The following is a 23298-nucleotide window of genomic DNA, read 5'->3' as shown; positions in this document are numbered from 1 at the left end:
TACACCTCTAATTAGCTTCAAACCCCCGACCACTGACGTGTGGTAACCCTTTACAGTTGTATTAAAGTTTTTAAATAAAACTTTCCGGATACACCCATCCTTCGTGAACGTTTTGATATCTCTGAGATGGGAAGCGGGGTGTGTCTGGTCATCAAAGGTAACCCTTTACATTACTAAGAAGATATTTTCGTAGCAAAGTTCATATTAAAACTTTTCTTAGTTTGTTCAATCCTATTTATTTCAGTTGAGTAAGGTTCTGCAGTATTAATACTTTAATAATGAAAATCTGCTGACTCAATATCTTCCCCAGGATTAATTTAAAATCTCTTCTGAACAACACAGTTTTATTTTCACACTCATTTAAATGAGAAACGTGTAAGTTACCTTCTTCATATTCACTTCAATGTCGATTATTTTGTAATTACAGTAAACTGCCGAACTTCTTACGAATGAAACTGAAATTGCTTATTCTAATAATACAGACCTTAACACACATGTGTATATTAATACAAGATCAGAAGCAAATTACCACATTCACCTTTTAAAAATGCAGTAAAAAAAAAAGAAAAAAAGAGTTGTATACCGATAGAATTAAAACGTTCAAAATTGACAATAAAGCATTCAGCATGGCATTAAAACTAAATTGGAATGGAAATATAAAATAACATTGGCAAAAACCACTCCGGAACCATGTGCATTCTCTTCTCAATATTACGATTCTTATACAATTCTAAGTTTCAGTACAGATACTTTTTTTTCTTCAAATATATATATATTATTAAATATACATCACGGTCAATGAAATGTTTGTATTGATTTCTCAAATACGATGTTTTCTCCCACAATGCACCTGAATATATTAAAATATGTATGCATATTAAAAAAACCAATAGGTTCAAGAAATATTATCAATAATAATAATTTTCAGAAGTCTAGTTAAAAAAAAATTAGAAGACAAGCGTACAATGAGGTGCAGGTGCCATGATTTTTATACTATAGAGAGAGAGTTTTTACTTCCAATAATATAATTCAAATTTTTACCACAAAGTACATGTTCATCATCCATCGCTGGAGGGAGGGGGAACTATAATGATCCTCCTGTTTCACAAGAAAAATGAGTTCACGTATGATATAGAAAGAGGGGCATGGAATAGTGATGTTGACTCGTAGATGCATGTATTTACACTTTAAAAAAATGAATGGCACCAAAGTGGGAATTACTCCCTGTGGTCATGTTTGAACTTAGGGTGTCCATCATATGGTAACTTTTCTCCACTAATCACAGACTGAATGATCCATTCACTCGAAACGATGGGTATTTTCCTCTTCTCTGCAGCTGAGAGAATCTTTTCTGAACAAGTTGCATCAGTCACAATCAGATTCACAATGAAGGGCTTGCCTGTAAAAAAACCCCCAAAAAAAACACGAAAGATTAGTTATCGGCCGAGATTTTTAATTTTGTTGCTTATGTATAAAATGCATAATGATAGAATTATACTATTACCTGCTACTTTAAATGATGGTAATTTGTACTTCTGCACAAGTTCAGCCTTTGCTGCCAAAAGAACTGAGACCCAAATATCAACGAACTCGTTCTTTTTCTCAGATGTAACAAGAATTTTGAGGCCTGTGAAAATATTAGTCTTGCCATGCCTGAATAAAAAATAAAGCTAAGTAACCAAAGTCTTCTTATAAAGCATTCATATAACTAATTTAATACATCTATACATCTAATTCCATTCAAATCCAAACTCATAGACCACACATTAGGTCAGATAGACAGATAGGATATGGACTATACTGAATGAATGCCAGGGTTCATCCCGTTGCCAAGATCTCGTCCAGCCCAGCTTCTAGGCAGAGTCTGGAATAAAGTGTGTATGCATAACATAGCCTGAGTGCAAATTTAGTGTCGTGTCTAGGGTTACCAGATCTGAAAACTGAGAAAGGAAGATGCCTGCGCGCACACACTATTTCAACATCACTTTTTCTAATTTCCACAACAGATGGCACCACTAGAAATCAGCATTTATTGATGTTTGCATCCTGTTTTCTGTTTCTGCACCCCCTCTTTCCCTTTCCCCTTCAGTACATGGTATTAGATGTTAACGAGCAAACAATGATGCTCTTAAAAAGAATGTTGCGATTCTCTTCTTCCAGCTGTTTCTTTTGGACAGTCTTTTTCATCTTATCCTAGAGCAAGCTGTGGGCCATGGTTAGAATAATATCTGCTGCCTTGTTTGCAATTTCGGGTTCTTGTATTCTGGGAATTCCTATGGTGATTAAACACTCTTATTAATAAAGAGATGTGTTTCAGAGAGTGGGAACAAAATTTTCCCTGGAAAAAAAGAATGCTTATGGGAACTTGAAAAGGAGGAGAAAGAGGTGAATTTTCTAAAACATAAAAGGATGCTTGAAATGATGTAAAAAAAGGAAGACGTCTGATAACCCTAGTCGTGTTTTTTCAGTGCTACCATCTACATTTCAAATCGTGAGTCAAGTTTAATGATTGAATATTTGTACCTTTCTAGACCGTTGCTAAAACAATTTTGGGCCAAAACAGTGTACTAGCACAACCACAGATCTAGCTCTTTGCACAGCTTTGTAAACATCATTTATGCCTCTACATGTCCTAAAAACTAAAGAAAAATGAGTGCTACTGGGTACCATCAGAGTCACGAAACCTAGAATAGGCCAATCTATCCAACTGCTTTGTTATGCAAACTGTTGTTTCACCTATACACAAAATGTGCACTACAATTTTAAATGACAAATGTTAATTACTATATAATGAATAGTCCAAGACCATGAAGTAGTAAATACAGTATTATTTTTTCTATCCAGATAGAAGCTTTTAATGACTACTCAAAACACTCATGAAAAATGAGTTTTTAAACCCTCAAACTAAGCAAAAGAAAAATTAATAAACCACATACACCCCCCAAATAACCTGAAAAAGCTATATTACGTTTGCTTTGGCAAAACCATTAATTGCCATCTACTACATTTGTGTATTATTTGGAAATATTTTGATGATTCCCTTTTCATTTACAAAATTTCACGAACTTTTTGACAAGATTTGGTAAAAAATTAGTAAAAGTAGGACAAGTGGGAGCCCTGGATATATATATGTTTAGGGCTACAACTACAGGGAAGCTGATGGTTATCTACCACCATGAAGGTTTCTGTCAGGTCTATGGGTTTGATCCTGGGGAAAGAACATAGAAAAAAAGAACCGGAGATAACCACTGATAGATGGCGCTTTTATTTCTGACCCACCTCAATTGGTAGTAAATTGCTGTATGGCGATATGAACAGAATGGTGTGTGGTGAAGCAGCAGCAGTCGTGAATATTTATGAAATCGAATCTTATCTAACTCTATGATGAATCAAGATATGAAAAAAAACTTAATCTCAAAGTTGTAGATGATTGCTTAATTGTGAGTAATTGGACTCCAAGAAAGACAAAGGCAGTGTCACCACTGAGAAGTGTTTAACCCTGAAACTGTTTCAAGAGAAATTTTAAAGAGAAGAATTGGGATTCTCTTTTATTTGAAAGACAATTGCCATTTCACCTAAGTGGCCATTCAAGTATTTCGTCAGCAGACTTTTTAGACATCCCCCCCCCGTCAGCAAAATTTTGTCAGCTTTACCCCCACCTCCTAATGCATATTGAGATCAGAGATGTACTCAGGAGGAGGGGCACAATGCAAAAAAATGTTTAAAAATTTAAAATAGAAAAAAATAAATTTTTTTGTTGTCATAATCAATTTATGTTAATTTCTTTATGTAATTTATGTAAAATTATGTCTTTATGTAATTTATGTAAAATTATGTCTTTATGTAATTTATGTAAAATTATGTCTTTATGTAATTTATGTAAAATTATGTCTTTATGTAATTTATGTAAAATTATGTCTTTATGTAATTTATGTAAAATTATGTCTTTATGTAATTTATGTAAAATTATGTCTTTATGTAATTTATTATGTTAATTTTTTTGTATAATTATGTTAATCTCAATTCTATTTTAAGGCTAAGAACTCAAATCACTCTTTAAGAAATTTATTGTGACCCAAACTCTAAGCTTTTTGTGGCCCCTTTAAAAGTTAATCCTGTATATGCCTCTGATTGAGAACTGTCCTTCGAGAATATACAAAGGGAGTCTGACCACCACCGTCTGACACTGCTGTAGTGAACTTTGTTTCTACATAATTATAAACTGAACACATTTTAGGTTTGTGTTTCAAGTTTATTAATTACTGGTTTAAGTTAAGCATTAATTAAAGGTGTGGTATAGATTACCTAAGCTAGGTGCAAAGTACCAACCATTTAGCCCTCGTCTTCTTCATAATGGTTTCTGTAAATTCCAGAGATGTTGATCAGTCAATCGTTGCTCAAAAACAACCATTACAGTAATTTGACATAATTCCTTTCTATTTAGCTATTGATGCAATCATTGAAATTATTGTGGACGTGTCTAATCTCTTGGCTTGCCAATGTTTACCAATTTTTTTCAAGTGCAAGGTGGAACCATACCATGCATGATCAAGTATTTCAGGGGAATAATAAATAAATACACTAACATTTACTTTTTTTAATATCCCACCGAAACAAACACACACATTGCAGTTACAGCTTTCAATCATACAAGGAAATAGATTTATTGAGTGGTAGTTTCTCTGCTTGTCCCGTAAATCAATGCAGCTTATTTTCTCGTGCACATCATAAGGGAGCACAGATGTATAGAGGTAGGTTGGGGGCTGGCGATCCACCATTCACAAAAATTTGTATCGTTAGCATATGCTGTACTGCAAAAGTAGAAAATCCCCCGATTACCATACACACCCTCGGTGAACCACATCCCCGTTCGAAGAGCATATATCCACTTATATACAAGAGTCCAGCAAATCACTCAATGACAGCTCAAGTGATGCGCTGAGTGGACACGAAACAGTTTTTATATATATATAGTTTACCCTCCCCCGTAAGTGAGGAGGGCGGTCTGAGAGGTCTACTAGAGAAGGGGGTCTATAGAAGACTTATCAAGGTTTTTCCTCGTTTTTGGCATTCCCAGTAAAAGATGCCATTAAGAGTATTTCATATTTTTGTACAGGATGGTTGATGACGTAAGCATCATTCGAACCTCTTTCCTCGACGCTGATGTAGTACTTGTATGGCCCCTAAACCAGAAGTTTCATGGTTTACAGTTTTTGTATTAAACAAAGATATTACTATAATTTGCTAACATATATCTCACATGGGGCAATTATTTAATTCATATCAGCAAGTTCTTTTAAAGGAAGATTGACTGTACTCAAAAACACAGTCTAGTTCTGATTTGAAGGATAAAAGTTCTAATAAAAGAGATAATTAATTTTCAGAATGTGAAATTTACATTGAGGTTATGACTACTTTACCACACACCAACCCTGGTCATATATTTCTGTATGACAATTTCCAACCTAGAGTCGGGTGGGAAATGAAGGCGCCATCTATCAGTGGTCACCCCAGGATCGGTAGGTAAAGAACTTGTTTCTCATGTTCTTTGACCAGACTCAAACCTGTGGACCTTGATGATAACCTTCATAGTGGAAGACAAGCATGTTACCACTGGGCCACTATGGAGCTTTGAGGTTATGACTGAGCTGAGAAATAAAATGTAATCACACTTGAGTAAGACAAAAAGGAACATTTGGTAAATATTTTGCACAAAAATCTGATAATAACTTGAAATTGTTATTTACCATTGAATTTCTTTTTCCTTCATGAGACTATAACCAGTAGGCAGGCAATAAGATTCATAATTCAAAAATCTACTCTGCAAAACATTCATACAAATAATACTAAGTCAAAAGATCACATAATTTCTAAATATACATAATTGAAAAAAACTTTTTTTAATTTCAACAAATCACAAAATACATGCACATATACATGACACAGACAAAACAAATACAAATTACCATTACCAACATATAATACACGAATATTCACATATGCAGTGGAACTTATTTTAATTAGTATTTTTTAAGCTCTAGGACGGACCAAATGGGTCCCTAAGAGCTGCATAATGCATGTTTTGTCTTTTGTTCTGTTGTCTTTACGTATTTTATTTTGTATATTATTTGTATTTTGTAATCATGTATTTATGTGTGCTGTTTTGCCATCATTAAAAAAAAAAAACCTTGGTAAATTTGAATATGTTAATTCTAATTTTGGAAAATTCAAACTTTAACGAACTCCTCTTGAGTTTTTTAATTAAATTTTAATAGCTCTTGTTCAACTCAAAATTTTTAAAAAAATATTTTGGATGATTCAAAGTTTGAGGCGAAAAAAAACATGATTTTAGTATGAGCGAATGTAGACAGTTGGAAATTTTCTACGAGCAGTCAGACGTTGCATCGCTCGACCACTTTGTTCGATCTTCATTGTCCAGGGTTATTGGCTGCTGACCAATTTGTTAAACTGTTGATCTTTAACTATAAAAGTTAAAAAATTCTGACATCTCTGAATTTAAGAGCACAGTAGGTGCTTTTTTTTTTACCTTAACATCTGGCTTGAACAGCCATACTAACATTGTCTTTTTAGGCCGTTCCTGAAGATAACCTCAGGTTTTATGATGATTTGTGATAAAGAATGAGAAACTTCTTCCTTTGAATAGGGTACCTTCTGTATGTGTCAGAATTTGATCCACCTTTTGAGTTGGATTTGTAACTGATGATATCAGTAGCTGAGCATGGTCAAGAAATTCTACAGTCATGCCGATTCCAGAATGGTAGAATAATGCAGCAGCTAAGATCAATTATCAACCCAATGAGAATATACACGATCAAGCTACAATTCTTAGTGATTTTATGGACCCAGCATAAATTAACTGGATGATTAGAAGTTTGGATAATTCAAACTTCTTTGCTGTCTCCTTGAGATTTGAATTAACCAAGTTCGACTGTATACAGGGTGTCTTTTAAGTTCTAACTCAGCCTTTATCTCATCAACTGTAAAAAAACGCTCAAAAATTACCCTGCACCAGTTTTGAGAGTGAAAATACAAATAAAGACCACAACACAAAACTTGCTCAAGTTTTCTGACTTTTGAATTTAAATTTCTCAGTGAATATTGAACTTAGAAGTGTCGTATTTTTATTTATTTATTCTTTTGTTGGGCTCAGAAGAAATAGGGAACAACTTTCTAATTAGAAGTTAGAGAACGGGTACCGTATATTGATTTTTTATTTTGTGACCGACTGTATTTTCACTCTCAAAACTGGTACAGGGTAATTTCTGAACACATTTCAAGCATGTTTTAAACTGAAACCGTATCTCTTAGACAAACTGTTGATGCGATAAAGGCTGAATTAAGACCTACAGGTCACCCTCTATAATAAAACAATATAACCCTATTCCACAAAATGCCCTTTGTAAATTTTTCTCTCCATCATACCCCCCCCCCCCTGTCTTTAACCACACTGCGAAACTCAATTTTAACAAGGCCAACTTTCCCCTTCTGCAAAATATCCTCCGCACCCATTTCCCTGAATAAGTTTCATTTTCTGACTCAAATGATGTTCATATTCTCTGAAGTAAATTCAAAGCTGTTATCGAGATATGCAAAGCCTCTGTACCCATCAAAAATACCTTCTCAAAATATATCTTTAACCCCTGGATCAATCGTGATATTATCCATTTAAAAAGAAAAATTCACAGAAATGTCTCCAAACTCAAATTCAATAACTTGCTTTCTCTCAGAAATAAGATCTCAGCCTCTACACGTGACCTTCAAGATCTCATCCTCTGCCAAAAAACACATTACCTAACTAATTCTTTACCTAGATACCTTAAAACTAACCCTTCAAAATTTTGGAATTTCCTTCGCCCTAAATTAGCTGGCCCATCTTCCCTAAAAATTGATAATATTAACTTTACCACTCACCTTGATATCGCCACAGAATTTAATCAGGCTTTTTCGTCAGTTTTTTCCTCTGACCCCACGCCTTCTCGGTACTCCTTTTCCGATTCATTATTCAACACTAGTCCTGTCTTTTTCTCTAAAGCAGGCCTTCTGAACCTTTTAAAAAATCTGAAACTGGCCCCAATGGGATCCAAAATCATATTCTCAAATTTTGCGCTGATGAAATCTCTAATTATCTTTTGATTATCTTCAACGTATTATTAAACACATCAACCTTGCCATCTGATTGGAAAATTAATAGGATTATCCCAATTCATAAATCAAGTTCTCTTTCACATCCTCTTTATTTCAGACGCGTCGCTATCACCTCTACCTGCTGCAAGCTTTTCGAGCACATAGTTGCCAAGGAAATACGCTCCCACCTCGATTCAATTACCTTCTTTTTCTCAAATCAGCACGCCTTTCGACCATCTTTATCAGTAACAACCCAATTAGCTCTTTTCATACATGATTTATCAAGCAGTATCGACAAAAACGTCCAAACGGATGTAATTTTCTTGGATTTCTATGAAGCTTTTGACAGAGTGCCCCACAATAAACTTCTTCTTAAACTCCAAAACCTTGGCTTATGTGTTCAACTGCTTAAATGGGTGGAAGCCTTCCTTACCAACCAAAGTCAGTTTGTCTCCTTAAAGAACCAGAACTCCCCATTTCTCCAAGTTGAGCCTGGCACACCCCCAGGGTTCGGTCTTCTTGCCATTATTGTTTTTGATTTACATTAACGATCTCCCAAACTCCATCAATTGTGGAGGAGGTTGACAGAATTGGTATGGCTCGCAGGTGACCAAACTTTACCCTCTTGTTTTGTTATTGTTTTACGGTTTTTTGTTTTTTTTTCCAAACCGAATATTATGAAATTTCTTTTATTAATTGCTATATTTATGCTGCTCTTAAATATTTTTTTAATATTATTGGATTGAAACATTTTATGATTTTAAATGCTTTTTGTCCCGAGGAGAAATGAATGGTATCATTTATATGAGGAAATTTATTATTTTATAGTAATAGGAATTTACAAAATGTAAGTTCCTTATGCGATCCCATATGTGGAAACTCACGAAGTTTCGCTCGTGCAATGTTTAAGCCAGATAAACTGAATTTGCTAACCTACTTAAGTTTTTTTCTGATAACTCGGGTTTCGGATGCTTAGTGAGTATTATGCTGTAGGTATATACATAAATCGTACAACGAATCTGACCAAGCATTTCTCCAAAATAACCTCAACATTGTCTCTCGGTTATCTTTCCTTTTTAACATTCTCCACGGTCATTTTCATATCGACACCTCGAACCTTCTAACTCCGGCTTCATACTTTTCAAAAAGAATTAACCATTCACAAAAATTGAAACCCATCTTTGAATCCACAGATTGTTTGAAATTTAGTTTCTTTCCGCGAACAATAACCGACTGGAACAATCTCCTCCCAAACATTATTGATTGTGAAACAATTTCCGATTTTCTTTGTGACATCAATCATCTCTGTCTAACTTCATCACCGCATTCCCTTGTATAGGCCTCGGCCAACCAATATTGAATAAATAAATGAATAAAACACTGCTGAACCTCAGGGGACTCTAAAGTCCATCAAGCAAGTCTAAAGGAATTTTGTTATTGTATAATTATGGTTTTTTTAAACTGCTTCTGCTGTTAGAATGTTATTGAACATCCTGAGTATCTTAGTGATCGAATTCAGTGGCATGAACTATAAAAATAAAAGAAATATGCTATTAAAATTTTAAGTGGGATACTACGTGGGATATTGGAATTAGTCTTGTATTCTATGGCTAAAATTTTGTTAGTTCTTGCACAGTTCAACTAACTGTAAAACTTACTGTAAAGGTTAACTGCCTAAAGGTTAAGGCCTAACTATAAAGGTTACTTTGATGTTAAAGATGAACAGAAATTTTTCTATTGTTCACTTTGAAAAAGTAAGAGAAAATACTGTAATATCCAGATATAAATTTTGCTACTTTGAGGAAAAATATCAATACAACATGTGTATATTGTGTATATCAACATTATTGATATTTTTCACGTTGTATTGTATATTTCATTATTAAAGAATAACATTTTGATATGGAGACCATGTGCAAATGTATATACATATATATGAAAATGTTACTCTTTAATAATGAAATACAGTAAAACCTGTCAACAATGGTATTGTATGGACCTAGAAAAAACATTATTGCAGATAGGTTATAGTTGTAGACAGTTCGCTCATTTGTGCGTTACCCATTGAATAGGAATTCTGTTGGGAACAAAGAAAATATCGCTATAGGCAGGTACGTCATTATAGACAGTATCATTATAAACAGGTTTCACAGCATTAAGAATTTGAAGGGGTTGTTCGCCGTATTTTGTAGAGAAACTGTTGATTTTCCTTTTATATTTTGAAAATATTCATTTCTATAGGGCGATTCTTATAGAACCGGCCCAATGAATTCTGTATTTGATGCATATAACTGCTAAATATTTAGATATATCAACGCCTTGACTTTGTATAGTGTAATAGTTGAAAAATTTGTAAATGGCACATACAGGTTGCAGCATAAACAGTGCTAAGTTCAAGGGCACATGAGAGCTCCCCCCCCCCCCCCCATAAGTTCCCCAGACCTCAGAAGCCTTGATTTCCCTTCATGAGTTTTGTTTTTGAAAAACAGAGTGAACACATTGAATATTGAGGGGCCGGAGACACCCTCACACCCTGCTTCACATCTCAGAGAGATATTGCAGCTTTCCAGAAGGATGGCCGTATACCAGAGTGCACATAAGCAAACCTCACACTCTACAAAATTTGAAAAATAACATTCCTGCTACGATCAGGACAATCAAAAGGAGCACTGCAAAATATCACTGAGAATATGGAATATTGAATGGCTACGTGCCTTCAAGAAATTTGCACCCACTTTCAACACCTGCTTTAATAACAATGAATGGCACTTGGACGTACAATACACAATCCACGGTTAGTTATATATCAAATCATGATTATATATATGGTATCCTTTGTGATGTACCTCATTTTTTGGGGCCGATTCTATATGTATTGCCCTGTATATCAACCTATTTGGAAAAACAACAAAGTGGCTAGGGCTGTCTTGAAAGCATCGTGGGCCCAGGGCAGATAAGAGTTTCTGGGGCCTTTCACCTGTTTAAAAATGCCTGTCCCCATATAATTCACATGCTTGCTCTCAAAAATTGCAACCAGATTTCATCTTCATAAGGTCTCTCTGCACTTGAGGCCTGTGTGTTAAGAGTTAAGATGACACAGTGTCATGTCATATAATCCATACTAAGATATATAATATTTATATATAAAATATATATATTTAACATATCATAGGTGTAATTTTTCCCAGACTTGAAAAACCTGTTGTTTATCACAGGATGAAATATTTTACACTGAAGAAAACACGCCATATGTATAAAAGGGGGAAAAACTTAAGATTTTTTTAGAACGCATATGGTGACCATACGATCTGCGTTCCTGTATATTTCACCGCCACAATTTTTTTTTAAATGTCCTGTTTTTTTTCCCCATATTTTCTACAAAGTCTACTCGAATTTTTCATTCTCTTCACTGAAATCAGAAACTGAATTATTTTGCCAACTTATAGAAGAAAATTATGACCATAAATATGAACATTGTATCTCAAATATTGTCAAATAATCATTTTTTTAAAATTTATTTTAACCCCCTTGTGATTTACAATAGGGCTCTATTTCCAGAATTTTTTGACAATTTCTGCAATAATTGGCGATTTTGCCTACTTTTGGGATCATATTTGACGACAATTGCAGATTCCTTGCACTTGAAATCCTAACTTCCAATATTTTTACTGAGAAAACATGGCCAGCCTCAGATTACAAGGACTGAAAGAATATTTTCTTTAGGGATCTTCTATTTAAGCGAAGCACAACTTCAGGATTTTCAGGAATTTTTCTATAAAAGACAAAACAATCTGGAAAATCTGGTTTCCCAACTGGAAGATTTTAAGGTTAAAAAATCAGAAGGCTTCTGGTCTTCTAATCGGAACCACTGGCACTTATGGCATATCATAATACATGGATTTCATGTTTTCTTCCTAATATATCAGCCATGGATTTTACTGTAGCAAAAGCAAGTTGAGTGAGGAAAAAAAAACCACTTTCTCTGCTTATAGTTGCAGATTTTGTTTTGATGCATATGGTGGTGGTACTGTATCAAGATGTAGGCTGAAATAAACTTTCATTGCTTTGGCTGGAATTAACTCCCACACAAAATGTTAATTATGAAAATTTTCAATGGACGCCACAAGTGTCCATCCATGGGCAATCAACTCATTTAACTCTGTACTAAAACAAATAAAAGTGATTTTTTTTTCCAATGAATAAATGCATTTTGATGATTCAATATAATTGTAATTTCAATATTAAAACTTTCAGTTTTCCTTCATTATAAAAATTGTTTTCCAATATCTGCTCCATAAAATAAAAATTAAGTCACCAGAGCCTTACTTTGAAAAATACCAGACAACCCAGCCCTCTGCTGATTGGTTTTACCAACTCAATCGTGATTGATCAACAGTTGGACACAGCCAAATTAACCAGAAGGAAGGTCTCCGACTAAATAGGCCATGGTATCTTACATTGCATAAGGTCAAGGAGAGGAGAAGTTGAGACATATTGCAATCGATAAGATTATTGCCCGTATTTTATTGATGTACAATTACCAACTGATGATTTCTACTGTAGATGAAGGTGAAACATCTGGAAATTCAAATCCTATTTAACCACAGCTTCTCCACCTTTTTGTATGACAACGACAGTGAAAAAATTCTTTATTCTTCAATAATCAACAATAAATTTTTAAATATGTTAATAATTTTACTCACTGTTACTGAACATAAATGTAACCACTGATGTTGAATGCAAGGAATGTTGGCAGCTACACACTGAATGTACTTTTTAGTTCTTAAATAGGTGTTTGCCAATAAGAAAATTTTCTTTCCACATTTCTAAAAATTAAATGATAGTAAAATTATCTTCAATGTATACACAAATACATGGAAAGTGAATTAACACTGAATATAATTCAAACATTCATCTCATGATTAATGTTACATCATCATATGTAATGAGTTCTTTCACTTTTTGTACTTAAAAAAAAAAAATAAATAAACATACAAATAAAATTGAAATAAGTTTGAATTTTGAAAATTAGAATTGATATACCTGAGCTTCCTCGAATGAATCTAACACTGTACCAGTTCCATTAATGATCATACGGCACAAGTCCTCTTTATCAAAGGGCTTTACTTTTGGATCTTGCTCTATGAGATTGATAGAAAAAAAAAATTATAAGTTTTTTACACTTATAATTTTTATGATATTAATTTTAATACTGGGTACAAAAGTGGTGAAAAATATGTATTTACCCTGTGAATATTGGGCAAAAACTAAAAAATTCACTGAGGTATTGGTCATTAGAATTCTTGAGTGTTTTTTGCCATTTTTATAAGTGCTAAAATAACTAGATAGAAAGACATGGTTGTAGCAAGTGGAAAAAATCCAGAATTAAAATTATTGGTATCTTGGCCAAGTTTAACCCAGATGCTATGAGGAAAATCCTGTTGAGTAAATCATATCCCATCAAAAAAATTTATGTAAAAAATGTGAATCCAAGTCTCAAGATTCTTCACCCGCCAAAAGTGGTTATATCTGATGTAGAGCCAAGTGAAATGCTATTATTAACTGTGACACTTTGATTCACAAATCATTCCAAAGCTTTATATCTTTAGTTGAAGAAGATTTTGGGCTTGCCAATTACGCAGCACATATTACACCTTACCATGTTATTGGAATAATATCATTTTCCCCCCTTCACTGTGTGTATTCATGTTCTTTCCCCATATACACAACATTTCCCTCTTTTGAGGACTTTCTTTTTTCCCTCCATTTGACCTACTGCTGTATGATAGTTATTCTCTTTGCTTGTATTAAATGTTGTTCGTCTGACTAGACGTGTGTTTCATTTCTCTCTCATCGTCGTCTCTTTCCCTTCCACACTCTGCCCGCCCACAGTTATGTAAAATTAAATCAACATTGACTGCTAAGTCCCAAAATGTTCAACTAAAGGTGTAGAGCCTCGGAGTAATTTCGGAATCAAAGTATCATGGTTAATAACAGCGTTTGACTTGGCTCTACATCAGATATCACAACATTTTATGGGTAAAGAATCTTGAGACTTGGCTTCATTTTTTATATGCAATGCTTTTGATGGGATTTCACTTTTTTGTAAGTACCACAGTCCTCTTTTTGATGTTGCATACTTTTTGGACATCAATTTATTTTTTAAAAATTATATTTTGTACATTGTTCCACCATATGTCAAGTACACAAGTTGAAAGGTCTTCTTACTATGATGACTGCATGATCCACATTTTAAAAAATATTCAATTAATTTTTCTGCCATGACCTGTCTGGCCTTTTAAAAATATTTCCAGGTTTTTATTGTAGCTCAGTTGAATTGGTATGCTAAAGTTGTGGACAAAGATAATATGTATAACATATAAATTATATTATGATAACTGTGACAAAAAATTTGTGAATGTTCATCTCATATTTTTGTCATGCATAACAAATACTGTACATGCATTTTAACATTTTGCAGGGCCCATTTGTTAAAATGTTATTGACTATGGGAGAGGCATTCATAGCACCAACCCAAGAAAGACTGTCTCACCCTGTTGTGTGTTGATGAAAGCAGGGATTCCAAAATTAAAATGAAACCCCTTGATCTTCTACATCATTCCGGAAATATTCAAGCCTTCAATATAAAATAATTTAAAATACAACAATTTAAAATAAACAAACTGCACTTTTCCTTTGAAAATGATCATTCCCATTATTTCCGATGGGCAAGTTTGATTCGATAAATTGTTTCCCTCATGGCGAAAGCATGAATGTGCAATGTCCTTGGAAAAAAAAAGAATGTTGAAAATGATTGACTATTTACTCCACCCATGCTACTATGCATTATGTTTAATCTATGGAAGTTATTTTCCTAAAATGTTTTGTAACAGGTATTTCAATAGGAATACACATTCATGTTTCAGGCAAAACTTTGCAAAATAAGGTATTCAAACCAGCTGATAAAAAAAGAAAAATTTGCACATTCCTGCTTCTTTTATGTGGGGGATGATATATGAGTGTGTTGGTTCAAAAGCACATTAATCAAACGAATCATGCTCATAATCTGAATTTCCACTGTATACGGTTTTCAAATTGCAAATTATCTAAGCCTAAGAAAAATTTTTTAGGCATCAAAACATTTTTATCCGCCTGGCAGTCCAGTGGTTAGGAAGCTAGCTTCTGATTGTGCAGGTCTGGGTTGAAATCCCGGTTTGGGCATGGATGTCTACTAACACTAACAAATTCTCTGGACAGATGGCAATGATCTCTTGGGAATACGTACTGATCACATTATTATCTAAAAAAAGTCCAAAATAATGTTTCTTTTAACTTTTCTAGGGCACTGTGACCCTCTTTCATGTTGGCAGATATGATGCTATAAATTCCAAACAGTTTGTACTGCTTTCAGCCTGCAATTTAGTAGCTACACAAAGGAAATATTAGGCACCAATAGTTGACCTGGCAACTGGGATTGATTTGTCCAGTCCTGGTCTAAATTACAATATATATATATTAGCCATGCACATTAGAAAAATATTTTTTTCTTTTTTAGTAAAAATTTAAAATATGTTACCTTCATCTGTCCTAGGGGCATGACTTAGAAGAAATGCACAGTCTGCAAATAGTCTATTAGGCCTTGGAACAGATGAATCTTTAAGGTTAAATAGATAAGATAAAGCATTTTCAGTATGAAAAGGAATACATAATATACACTACAATATCGTTTGATACCTCAATCAGCACACTAGCATCACAAAAAGAGCATACTCTAAATTATAAAAATGTCACATCATAAGAAAAGCTTGAATAATTGAAAAAACATAACATATGAAGTAACCCTATTTTTACTTGCCATGGCCTCCAGAACTCAGTTTATTGAAAAAATGAGTCCTTACCCCATAAAAGTGTACCGTAGGATAAGCAGACTGAATTTTCATGGATTTTTTTTATAAGATTTTTGGTATTTGAGCAACTCTAGCAAGACAGTGACACTGCCAATTGCTTAATCTTTACAGCGGCAATTCTGAGATATCTCGGGTTCTTAATGTTTGCTCTTATGTCCGCAACTCTGAAATATCTCGGTTCTTAGCCCAAATACTGTTGTAAAGTTTTCTTCTCCTGATAACATGTTTTCTTTCCCCCTCCCTTCTGTTAATAAACTGCCAATGGGAGGAGTCAGATTTTTTTAGTATGATGACAGAAGGGAAGAGAAAGGATGCTTTTCCTTTCCCTTCTAGTATTATTGCATACAGTACAAATAACTGAAAAGGAGGATAGTTTTTTTTCTATTTATCGTGTATTTTTATTATTTTGTGTTTGGGGAGGAAAGCATTTACAGGGTGTTTCATGAACAACCCTTAACTTTGAAAATAAATAACTCGGAAACTGTGATAGATAGAACCATGAAACCAGTGGTATGTTTGTTAAAAAACTAAGAATCTGATACAGAAACCCCAAAAATCATGGCGCCGCAGGCAGCATTACCATAAGTAGGCTGTACATGGTGGGTAATGCAAGCAGACCTCATTGCATTCACATCAAAATCTATTCAAAATGTGCACCTTTCACACAACACACATGTCGCAAACAAAGAATGAAATTGTCAGTGACTCTCTGTAGTGTCACAGGAAATCGACACACAAGCTTGACAAATAACCTCCTGCAGCTCGTCGAGTGTTAAAGGATTGTTGCAGTAAACAATGTCCTTCAGTCTGCCCCACAGAAAGTAGTCGGAGGAGGTGGGGTCGGGTGAATATGGAGGCCAGTCCATGCCTTTTCCCTTAACTGTCGAATAGTTCAATGCAATAACTCTATCATCAAAGTATTCGTCCAGAAAGTCAAAACCGGCTTGTGTACGGTGTGGGTGAGCCCCATCTTGCATGAACCACACCGTGCATGGTCGATCGTCCAACGCTTGTTGAGTGTCGACAAATTGTTTCAAAAGCGCAATATACTGGTCAGTCGTCACTGTTTCTCGCAAGAAAAAGGGCCCAATGATGCCTTTGCGGGAGATTGCAGCCCAAACGGTAAGTTTTGGGCAATGGAGTGGTCATGCATGAGACAAATGTGGATTTCCGGTACCCCAAAATCGTCAATTGTGTCTGTTAACGACACCATCCAGATGAAAATGTGCCTCATCTGTAAACCATATTCGGGTGACATTCAAACCAGAACCATCAATCATGTTGAGCATCTCGTTAGCGAAATCCTCTCGTTGTTGTTCAGTTCGAACTGGTATGGCATGCCGGCATTGAATCTTGTACGGAAACATGTGTAATGTTTTCTGCACGATTCTGTACGTGCTGGATGGCATGATTCCGGATTCAGCTGCAAGTTTGCGGACAGATTTATTCGGATAACGCTCAATAACTGCAGCAAGTACCGTTGCATTTTCAGGTGTAACGACGGAGTGTGTGGGACCCACATTTCTGACTAATGCATCAGCCACGTTGCCTGTCTGTTGAAATTTTTTGAATAGCTCACAAATTGTTTTCCCATCTAGGCTTTTTGTGACTTGAAATCACGTTTGAAAACTTTTCCTTGTGGCAGTAGGGCTGTGATTTGATCGGTGGTACTCCAACACAATAAACACACGTTCTTCCATAGAACACATCATTTCCGGAATTTCTTTCACTATATGCTAATAGCGGTCACGCTTCAACAGCAAAATCTTTGACAACTGATCGCTCTCAGCATCTGAGCTCTCTTCATAGGAATCTGTAATGCCGCCATCTATTGGCACAATTTGTAACTAAAATTTTAAGGTTTCTGTATCAGATTTTTACGGTTTTTTTAATAAACATACCACTGGTTTCATGCTTCTATCTATCACCATTTCCGAGTTATTTATTGTCAAAGTTAGGGGTCCTTCGTGAAACACCCTGTATTAGCTCGCAAAAAGTCACTCAAGTATCACCTCAGCAGATTTTTAGCCATTTTTGGACACTCCTCTTCCTTGTCAGCAAAATTTCGTCGGCCCCCACTTTCCTAATGCATATTGGGATAGGGGAGCGTGAGCCCTCATGCGCCCCAGAAGATAAAAAAATTTATTTTTGATGCAAAAAAAATATATATAAAAAAATTGAAATATTGGGAAAATACCTTTATCAGCATTTGAAATCATTGGTGGTCCGCTGGTCTGAGACCACTTTTAAACAATCGACCACAGATAAAAAAACGTCTGCGGAAATTAAAAAATTTATGAGCATAACTGATTTTAATTATGGAAGGCTTATATCCCTTTGGGTCAAATAGTGTTTGTTTTGTAGTTTTCTTTTTTGTCTTTGTCTTGTATGTTTTGATTTTGTCTTGTCTAAATAAATAAAATATGCTGCATGTATACATACAGTACAGTATATATACCACCTGGTGCCTCAATTCTTTTGCATTCATTTGATGAATCAATATTATTATGAATACCATCCTAATTTCTTATGCTCTCGTATATTTTATTGAATTTCTGTCTAAAAAATAGTATAGTAGAGTCTCGCTTATCCGACATAAATGGGAAGGCAGGACTTCGGATAAGCGAAAATGTCAGATAATAGGGAGGTGTTAAGAAAATGCCTATTAAACATCAAACTATGTTAAAATTTTACACATTATGAACCTAATAATCATGTTTTACAACAAACCAACAGAAAAAATTGACTGATTACAGAAAATTAACAGGAATATTCTGAAGTTAAACACAGTATACATAAAAAGATCAGTCCTATGATGATTTAAAGAAATTTTTGATTGTAGTATGCTTTCCTGACGAGTGCCGTCTCTTCACTGCCAAGTCTTGCCATCTTTGAAGCGTTATTATGTAGATTCTCCTGTAGCTTCTTCTTGTTGCTCAATGTATTTAATCACAGTTTCTAGAGTCTTAGTCGTCGTGTAAAATTCGGAGAGGCTCAACAGCTGGTGCTTGATCTTGCTCTTCAATTTCGTTGTCATCGCAATTGACAATAGTGACAATTTCTTCATCAGTTATTTCATACTGATCATCATAGTCATAGTGTAGATGGGTGCACCACTGTACAGTCAGGGTAACTAATTAGCTGCAGTAGAGTAGGGAGCAACAAAAAATAGACTATGCTCATAACTAGCAGTTCTTGTTACCGATTGATGCATTTTCGTGGTTTTTTTTTTTCTGGTGGGATGTCAGATAATACGGAATGTCGGATAGCGAAGGTCAGGATAGACGAGACTCTACTGTGCTAGAATATCACTTTGAGTTGTGATTATCAGCTGATTCTTAATCCTTTAGAGGATGCATATTTTTATATTTCCTGTCTGACAAAAATGTGGGTGTTTCTTTCATCCCTCATTCCTGAGGGTGCATAGATAGCAGATTTCAGTCTTTTTTTTGTGTTTTGGCAGCTGACATCTTGAAATGACTTATTTTTTGCTGAATATGCTAAAAAAATAAAGACGTGCATTTATGAAGATATTTTGTTTTAATTATTTCTGGATTAATGTTACCTCAGACTCTTGGCAAATCATTTAGTATATATCTTAGAAAAGATCTTTTGCAGAATGTTTTCTGAAAATGTAATTTAAAAAAGAATAACTCTTCAAACCTCCTACACTTGTTTTTCGATAAAGCCACAACACAAATTAAACAGTTGTGGTTTATCGGACGAGTCATGATGTCTGCAGACCAGTAAGTTCTCGTATTTAATATTTTTTTGTAATTTTGCTCTTATTTTTAATTTTTTTTAAAATTCTAACCCTGTTTATATATTATTATAATCTATTTCTGTTAATTTGACTGCTATTTGAAGGATAAGAACTTATCATTTCTCTTCAAGAAATTGATTGAGACTCATCTTCCAAACTTTTTCTACCCCCTCCCAAAGGTCAATCCTGCATACGCCTCTGATCGGATTGGCCATTGAGAAGATGGGAGTCTGCCCACCACTGTTTGACACTGCTGTAGTGAACTTCGCTATGTACGTACGGAAATTATTAAAAAAAAAGAAGCCAAAATCAAGCCAGAAAACATTAAGAAATCAGAATAAGTATTTCCTTCATTTTTTTTTCTATTTTCAAACACAAAAATTAAAAAAAAAAAATAAGAAAAACAAAAACCTTAAAATTTCTTACTTGATGAAATATGTTGCAGTTGTTTTTTTCCTTCCCCTTGTTTTTCTGAGGTTCTCTTCCTCTCATATCTACGTGACCCTACATAAACATGTATACCACTAATTTAGCTTCCGTTCATAACCAAAGAGGAGAAATAGAGGAGAGAGACACACACACCTCTAACCTGCCTCATACTTAACTATAACATTAGATTCCACTTAATTAATCTGAAAGTATTATCGATAAAAACGCATATTCCTGTCAAATAGAAGTTCTATGTCTTCAATAAATTCTGCAATGCTACCTGATTTCAAACACAAGATATTCAGAGACAAAAGAATTATTTGTCTGTACCATAACCAGAAACCCAATGGCTGTACAGTTATGTCTCCTATTTGTTTGCATCTCATCATTTTTAATTGCTAAATTTCGGTCCAATTCCAGATTAATCTGTTCTTATGAGCTTGGGGGAAAATGGCTAAGACATAGTAGAAAAAGAAACCACTAGAGAAAAATGTTCAGACAAGAAAACTCCTAAGATGAAAAGATTGTACTTATCATCCTGACCACAAAGGTGGGAATTCATAAGCTGAAGTTGTTATTTGTGTTCATGTGATTTTAGATTATGCAAATAGAAAATTTAAGCCATTACAGACAGTTGCCCGACAAGATGGCTGTACCGTAATTAATGCAGAAGATGAAGGTAAATGAATCAAGCTAAATAAGATTAATTCAAATCTATCAATTAAAGTTCTTAAAAGTCAATTATAAAAAAAAAATGGAAAACTTATTACATTTCGCTCAAAATAAAAATAAAACAGAAGATTACAATAAAAAGGGAAAACAAGACAGTAAAAAAAGAAAACCAGGGCAGGTTAGGGAAATGCCACATACACCATCCAAACAAGCACAACCACAAAACCAGGTGCATTGAACATAAAATTGATTACACGTATGACGACTCTGTCAAAGCCGACCAGAATGGCTGCGCTTGTTGTTGTCAGGAAGAATGTATTTATATTATTTTCTTATTATATATTTTTTATTCCAGCTGTATACATAGACAAATTAAATATATTGTTATACAAGATGTCACTCCTCCTTCCATCATCGTACTTATAACTGGTTACACAGAAAGTGATTTAGTCACGAGTCATATAGTTTTTGCCATACTACACAACCTATATTTTTTTGGAATTTTTTCTTTTTTGTAAATCTCATTATGGATCAAGAACTGAGTTCCCACACATTTACCTGGCTTATATGAAGTGACACAATTTAAAATAGTTTTTTTTCTTCTACTTTTTTACTAGTCAATTTTTTTGTAATTATATACATAAATTAATTTTTATAAATTCTTTTATCTTTTTAAACCTTGCTTTTTTGGCCAATGGTCAATAGTTGGTTGTGGCTTCTTTTTCTCTTTTTTTAAACCAATTCAAAAACTAAAACGTATTAAAGTCTATGACTGTTTTATAATGAACCTCATCATTCCATGAAAATAATTTTACGCTGGTTCTGGTTATACGAAAAGGAAAATATACATAGTTGCTATATCATAACATTTGGGACTTATCCTGCCAGTCGTTATAATGAGTATTCGCTCAAAACTTCCAACTCGGACCTAACCTCTCCCCTTGATCTTGCCTCCGTATTTAACCGAGCCTTCTCCTCTGTTTTTTCCTCTGATCCTACAACCCCCCCCCCCCGCCAATACGTCTTTTTTGATTCACTTCATAACTCCTGTCCCATCTCTTTTTCTAAAGCCGGCCTCCTGAATCTTCTAAAAAAACTAAAACCCCACTCTACTGGCCAGATGGGATCCCCAATCATATCCTAAAATTCTGTGCCGATGAAATTTGCTACTATCTCCTCATTATATTCAACGTCTCACTGAATACTTCTAATCTACCCAATGACTGGAAAATTAATAAGATAATTCCCATTCATAAATCTGGTTCACTGTCCCACCCTCTTAATTTTAGACCTATTGCAATCACCTCCTTTTACTGCAAGCTCTTCGAACACATAATCGCCAAGAATATCCTTACCCACCTCGATTCCATTAACTTTTTCTTCCCTAACCAACATGGATTTCGATCATCATTACCTGTATCTATCCAATTAACACTTTTCATACATGACTTAACAGACTCCATTGACAAAAACCTCCAATCAGATATCATTTTCCCAGATTTTTCCAAAGCATTTGACAGGGTGCCCCATAATAAACTTCTACTAAAACTTTCAAACCTTGGACTAAATGTTAAACTGCTGAAATGGGCGGAGGCCTTCCTTATTAACCATAGCCAGTTTGTCTCATACAAGAGCCAAAACTCCCCTTTCCTTCATGTCAAATCTGGCACACCCCAGGGCTCGGTCCTCTCCCCATTATTATTTCTAATTTACATAAATGATCTACCCGACTCCATAAACTGCCACATCAGACTCTTCGCTGATGACTGTGTCATCTATAAAACAGTGTCCAATCTTTCTGACCAAGAATCTCTCCAACACAACCTTAACATTATCTCCAAATGGTGCTCAACCTGGGAATTACCCCTCAATCTCTCAAAAACTGTTTTTATGGAAGTTACCCGTAAAAGAATCCCCCACGAATTCCCCTATTCTATAAACAACTCCTTGATCTCTGAGGTTTCCCATTATGAATACCTGGGTATTATATTCTCTTCCGATCTCTGCTGGAACCTTCACGTTGATTATATCTTTAATAAATGTCTCCAAAAACTCTTTTTCCTTCGCTGTAACCTAAAATACTCCATCTGTCATGTTCGTCACTTGTGCTACCAAACATATCTTCTCCCTGCCCTCTTCTATGTCTGTGAAGCCTGGGATCCCCACCCAAACCAACACAGACAAATTAGAATCTATCCAAAATAAGTCCACTCATTTCATTTTTAACTGTTGGTCTTCTGTCTCCATAACGGAACTCAAGCGACAACTCAATATCCAACCGCTCTCCTCTCTTCGACTTATCTCTCATTTAACTTTTCTTTACAAAATCCTCCATGGGTTTTTTAATATTCACACCTCCAATATTCTAATCAAACCTTCTCA

The 23298-nt window shown here is 34.7% G+C and overlaps 1 protein-coding gene across 2 annotated transcripts in view; it reads right to left on the bottom strand.

Moving 5' to 3' along the window:
- Positions 1-461: 461 nt before the first annotated feature.
- The window catches only part of LOC149067442 (uncharacterized), a 148527-nt gene continuing 125690 nt past the window's right edge, over positions 462-23298 (bottom strand). The window contains exons 23-29 of one of the 2 annotated variants that reach the window (XM_089252671.1): positions 20242-20319; positions 15722-15799; positions 13189-13286; positions 12849-12971; positions 5748-5821; positions 1505-1653; positions 462-1399 (exon numbers count right to left, since the gene is read on the bottom strand). In XM_089252671.1, coding sequence (XP_089108797.1) covers positions 1218-1399; positions 1505-1653; positions 5748-5821; positions 12849-12971; positions 13189-13286; positions 15722-15799; positions 20242-20319 — 782 coding nt within the window. In that variant the 3' untranslated portion in view covers positions 462-1217. The remainder of the gene's footprint in view (positions 1400-1504; positions 1654-5747; positions 5822-12848; positions 12972-13188; positions 13287-15721; positions 15800-20241; positions 20320-23298) is intronic. The other variant, XM_089252672.1, reaches the window with a different exon arrangement.

This window comes from Pholcus phalangioides, unplaced genomic scaffold (genome assembly GCF_987345545.1).
Source record: "Pholcus phalangioides strain wild (caught in Gottingen) unplaced genomic scaffold, Ppha-v1.0 ptg000030l_1, whole genome shotgun sequence".
Lineage (NCBI taxonomy): Eukaryota > Metazoa > Arthropoda > Arachnida > Araneae > Pholcidae > Pholcus > Pholcus phalangioides.
The sequence above is the reverse complement of the archived record's forward strand: the minus strand, read 5'-3'. Positions and strand labels throughout refer to the sequence as shown.